Source organism: Tubulanus polymorphus, chromosome 5 (assembly GCF_964204645.1).
Source record: "Tubulanus polymorphus chromosome 5, tnTubPoly1.2, whole genome shotgun sequence".
Lineage (NCBI taxonomy): Eukaryota > Metazoa > Nemertea > Palaeonemertea > Tubulaniformes > Tubulanidae > Tubulanus > Tubulanus polymorphus.
The window spans coordinates 10,736,083-10,740,559 of NC_134029.1; the positions used below are offsets into that span (position 1 = coordinate 10,736,083).

The 4,477-nt window shown below is 37.1% G+C and overlaps 1 protein-coding gene across 1 annotated transcript; it reads left to right on the forward strand.

Annotated features, from left to right (window-relative positions):
- The first annotated feature begins 1,910 nt into the window (after positions 1-1,910).
- Positions 1,911-4,028, forward strand: LOC141906225 (uncharacterized). Its single transcript, XM_074795468.1, has 2 exons — positions 1,911-1,932; positions 3,436-4,028. Exons 1-2 carry the CDS (start codon positions 1,911-1,913, stop codon positions 4,026-4,028), a joined length of 615 nt encoding a protein of 204 aa, XP_074651569.1.
- Positions 4,029-4,477: the final 449 nt, after the last annotated feature.

Sequence of the window (4,477 nt, forward strand, 5' to 3'; positions counted from 1 at the left end):
AAATCGTGATCAATTTTACCAGAACAGACCCTATAGAAATGAACTGTTTACAAATTTTATCAAATTTTACAAAAATGACCCGGCCGCTGCGGAGAAACAAGGTATCATTTTTGTTTAGCCTTAATTTCTCATCTTTTGAATTTGTGTGTATAGTAGGTTTTTTTTATCTCATAAATTTTATTCATTCTCCACGTCTGAGACTGGCTATTCTAAAATGCAACAGTACGAAAGCCTTTTTGAATATTCAATGTTCAATGTTCTGAATTTTATTTTCAAAATTTTAAAACTAACTTAACTTTAATAAAAGTAAATTTAAAAAAAATTATTGAAATGATTATGAAATTAATTTGAAAAACATATTAATATTACAATTTAATTGCTTTCATATATTGCAATCACTTTTCCACGAATTTAGCAATTTTCAAGTCTAAAACGACGATTTTTTACTGTAGTACTCCGTTTCCGCCTTCATCTTTTTCATTTCCACGTCCAACTTTTCAATTTTTTTATCCAGACACATGCACTGGCGTTGATAAACGTCTTGTTGTGTAAACGCCTTCCGTTTTCTTTCTTTTCGGGCACTTTGTATCCTCCCTGAAATAAGATGATACCGATATGCATCATAAAAAATAAATAAACTATTTCTACAGATCTACGGTGGGTTTTTTCATTTGTTCTCCCAATAATCTCGACTTTATAAAAGCAATAGCCAAGGGCCTACGATTATATTTAGAAATGCATTAGCCTAACATGGTTTGAGCCTATTTTGAGTGAAAATTCGCAATTGATAAACTAAGAAAATGAAAACTTACCAACGAGAGAATCATCTAGTATCACTGGCGCCAGGCTTTCCACACCACCACCGGGGATACCGTTCCAAGAAGGATTTCCACTGAAGAGCTCTATGATTCTCTCATCCGTCTCTGAGATGTTATTAGGTTGGGGTCCACCTCCTGTCTGTTTGCTATCTTTCGCGTGGGTTATTGACTTTTTCTTAGCCTCTGCTTGCATCGTTTTCATTTCAATTCGATGTCGTTCACCTCCCTCCGACAAACCCCAATACTATTTACTGCATCAGTATTTGTTCTCCAGACCTCTTGCTTTGATTTAGCCTAATCGTCACATCATTATTCAACGTTGATCGCAATAATGAGGCATTCTCGGAACACAGCTCCAAAATTATGCTGATTTCTTTCTGGGAGAAATTTGTGCCTCTCTTCCTCGATTTTGCAGGAAGAGGAGCTTTATTTTCAACATTCATCTTGTCATTCATTCTGAATTTTCCTCTGGAATGGTTGTTGTTGTTTCTATTGTCTCATAGCAACGAAATGAATTATGGGATAAATTTTGTGAGGATCTGAGTTTCCATGACATTGATCCTAATTAGCATATCTTATTGCTAGGATCAAATATATTCCCTGGGAATAGTTATTTCTAGCAACAAAGTTTGTCTATGAAACAGAAATTTGGTGCTAGCACTAACTATACCCAGGGAATATATTTGATACCCAGAATAACCCTTATTGCTAGCACCAAATTATTCCATGTCTATGAAACCGGCCCCTGGTATGTAAATGAGGGCGCCAGAACGCCAAAACGAAAAAAACGTCCAATTTTCTCTGTAAGTTCGTTTTGGCGCGCCAAAACGAAGAAAATTCCGTTTTGGCGCCCCCACCAAAACAACGAAAAACGTCGAACTTTCTTTGAAAATCCGATTTTTTTCCGATCCCTTCGATTTTGTTAAGAGTCGGATCTAGGTATACGTGATAATACATATCGTTTTCGATGGTGGTGGTGTATACATTAACGGACTAACGTACAGGTATGTAGCCTATTCAGGGTTAAATGCAGGGGTTGCTTTGGGTCCTCGAGAACCCCTCCCACTTGGAAAACTACTTTTCAAAGTAGACATGTTAGACCTACATCTTAAATGTATGAGATGATCAAGTAGTGCCTAAAAACGCTTACGATGCATGAAAATGGGACTAAGTTTTTAAAATTTCTCGGGATGACCAGCAGAAAACCACCGTACCCCCCTCGACCCCCACTCCTTAAAAAAATGCTGGATCCGCCCCTGGTATCATTTAAATCCTATACATTGCCTCGCATTGCTTAGCTCACACAGGCCTATTCATAAACTTTGTTCTTTAATATGCCAATATATGTAAACAATCGATTGATTTTCGGTCGCTGAAAACAAAAAACCGATGTTGTTCTCTCTGGTATGCGCAGGCAATATAACACGTACTGGTGATTCTAAGTTTTCGACGTGAACCGTTTCTCTCGCACTGCTTAATTATTGTAAGCGACGATAATTTTGCTCGGTCTGCATTAGTGAAAACGAATGAATTATAATCTTTCAAGGCGTTAATTCGTAAATGGACAACATACTCCTAGAACTGGGATTAGGCCAATACATTGCAAAGTTTCTCGAAAATAAGATACCGTGTTTCATTACTTTATGCATACACAGACTGAGCTGAGGTCGACTTACGACGATCATCTCGTCGTAAAAACAGCGGTAGTAAACACGTGACCGCCGATTGGCGATTCGTTTGTCACAGTCAGATCGACAACGATTCGATCATCGCCGAGTCCAAAGGTCATTTGACGCATAACTCGTCGCTGAAATAGAACTTGTTCTATCCTTGCGATTCGACTTACGCCAGGTCTGCGATTGTTTTGTATCATATATTTTTTTCTAACATCGGCTGGTGGCGACACCTATAAAAAAAACCCGATAATGGCGTGATAACACGAGGGAGAGCTTTTTTTGTATATTTCACTTTCTTGTCCGCTGGATCTGTTTATGTGATCATTGTAGTAGCGATGGCACTCTGAAGTATCGGTTTTGTATCTTGAGGTAATGTGTGACTGTTATTGTGTAATAAAATTCATGTTAGTAGGCTTTATTGTTTAAGAGAATCTACAGTCCTCTATTTAGTTGGATCGGGACCGCTGTTTTTCTTTAAAGGAATTGGACATTTGGTCCCTCGAGCCGGATCCAAGTATATTTTGAATTTTGTACGATGTACTTAATGTTTGTAATTGTAGGTCTATTTAAGTGAGTTTAGCCTACACGAGATTAATAATGTAAAATTATCCTCTAAAATAGAGTAAGATTTTATATGGTTTGTCGTGCGAGACATAATTTGAGTTATAACTGTAACAGTCTATTTGAGGTAGCTTAAGGCGCATGAGTTTTAAGTAATTTTGCTGCCCTTTGAGTTATAGGCAGCTTGAGTGTTTGAGAAATACTGGTTGAAATACTGGGTGACGGGGGTTTCCCGCAAAGAAAATTGTGGAGTAACATACCTGAAGCTTTAGAAAGTTTAAGTCCAGAATTATTGGCATCACATCATTCGAAAACTGTTAGAGATGAAAATATGACGAAGACTTTGGGTGTGAATTATGACTTGTGATTACGACCGTTAGACCCTGAATGGGATGAAGAGAAGAAGCTACTCAAAGTCGGAGGAAGATTGAGAAATTCACTTCTTCCTGAAGAAACAAAGAATCCAATCATTCTGCCGCCTGGTGAAAAATTGGTTGAAAAACTGATCATGTGGTACCATGTTATATATGGTCATACTGGTACTGTTCAGACATTGGCGGACTTAAGATGTAGATATTGGTTAATTAGAGGAAGACAAGAGGCCATGAGAGTAATCAATGATTGTAAATGCCGTGAACCTGAAAAGATAGAACAAAAGATGGGACAATTACCAGTTGAAAGTGTCATTGGAGTCCCTGTATTTTACCATGTCGGAGTAGATTTCACGGGACCATTGTATGTGAAGTCATCCAAAGTGTCTGTATCTAAGGTGTACATTGTTTTGTATACTTGCATGGCAGTTCGTGCTATACACTTAGAGTTGGTGCCAGATCAGACAACAGAAGAATTCCTCAGGAGTTTTGGGCGCATGATGATCCGCAGAGGAAGATGTATTGTGATGTTTTCCGACAATGCTAAGACCTTCGAGAAGGCATCAACTTTACTAGCGAATCTATTCTTACCAGGAAATTAGAAGAAATTAGATGTATATCTACACGGCAAAGGTATAACTTGGAAGTTCATAGAACCACGAGCCCCATGGCAAGGGTGTTTTTATGAGGGACTCATCGGTGTAGTGAAGAGACCATTAAAAAAGATTCTCGGTAAAGCTAAGCTGTCATATACTGAGTTGGAAACTGTGTTATGTGAAGTTGAAGCACAGTTATTCAGTCATAACTAAATAATCATTTTTTAAATCGGAATATAATCTATTTTCATCTTGAATTGGCAGCATATAATTACATAATTTACTATAACCTTTTACTACATTTTCTGATATCGCATCATTAATTCTAGCTATTCTTGCAGTTTCATAAATCTTAAATAATTTAATAATTTCATCTGATTTCATTGTATCTAATTCATTATAAGTTAAATTTTTACCAATAAAACTTTTACATTTCCCAGATGCTATTAATATTT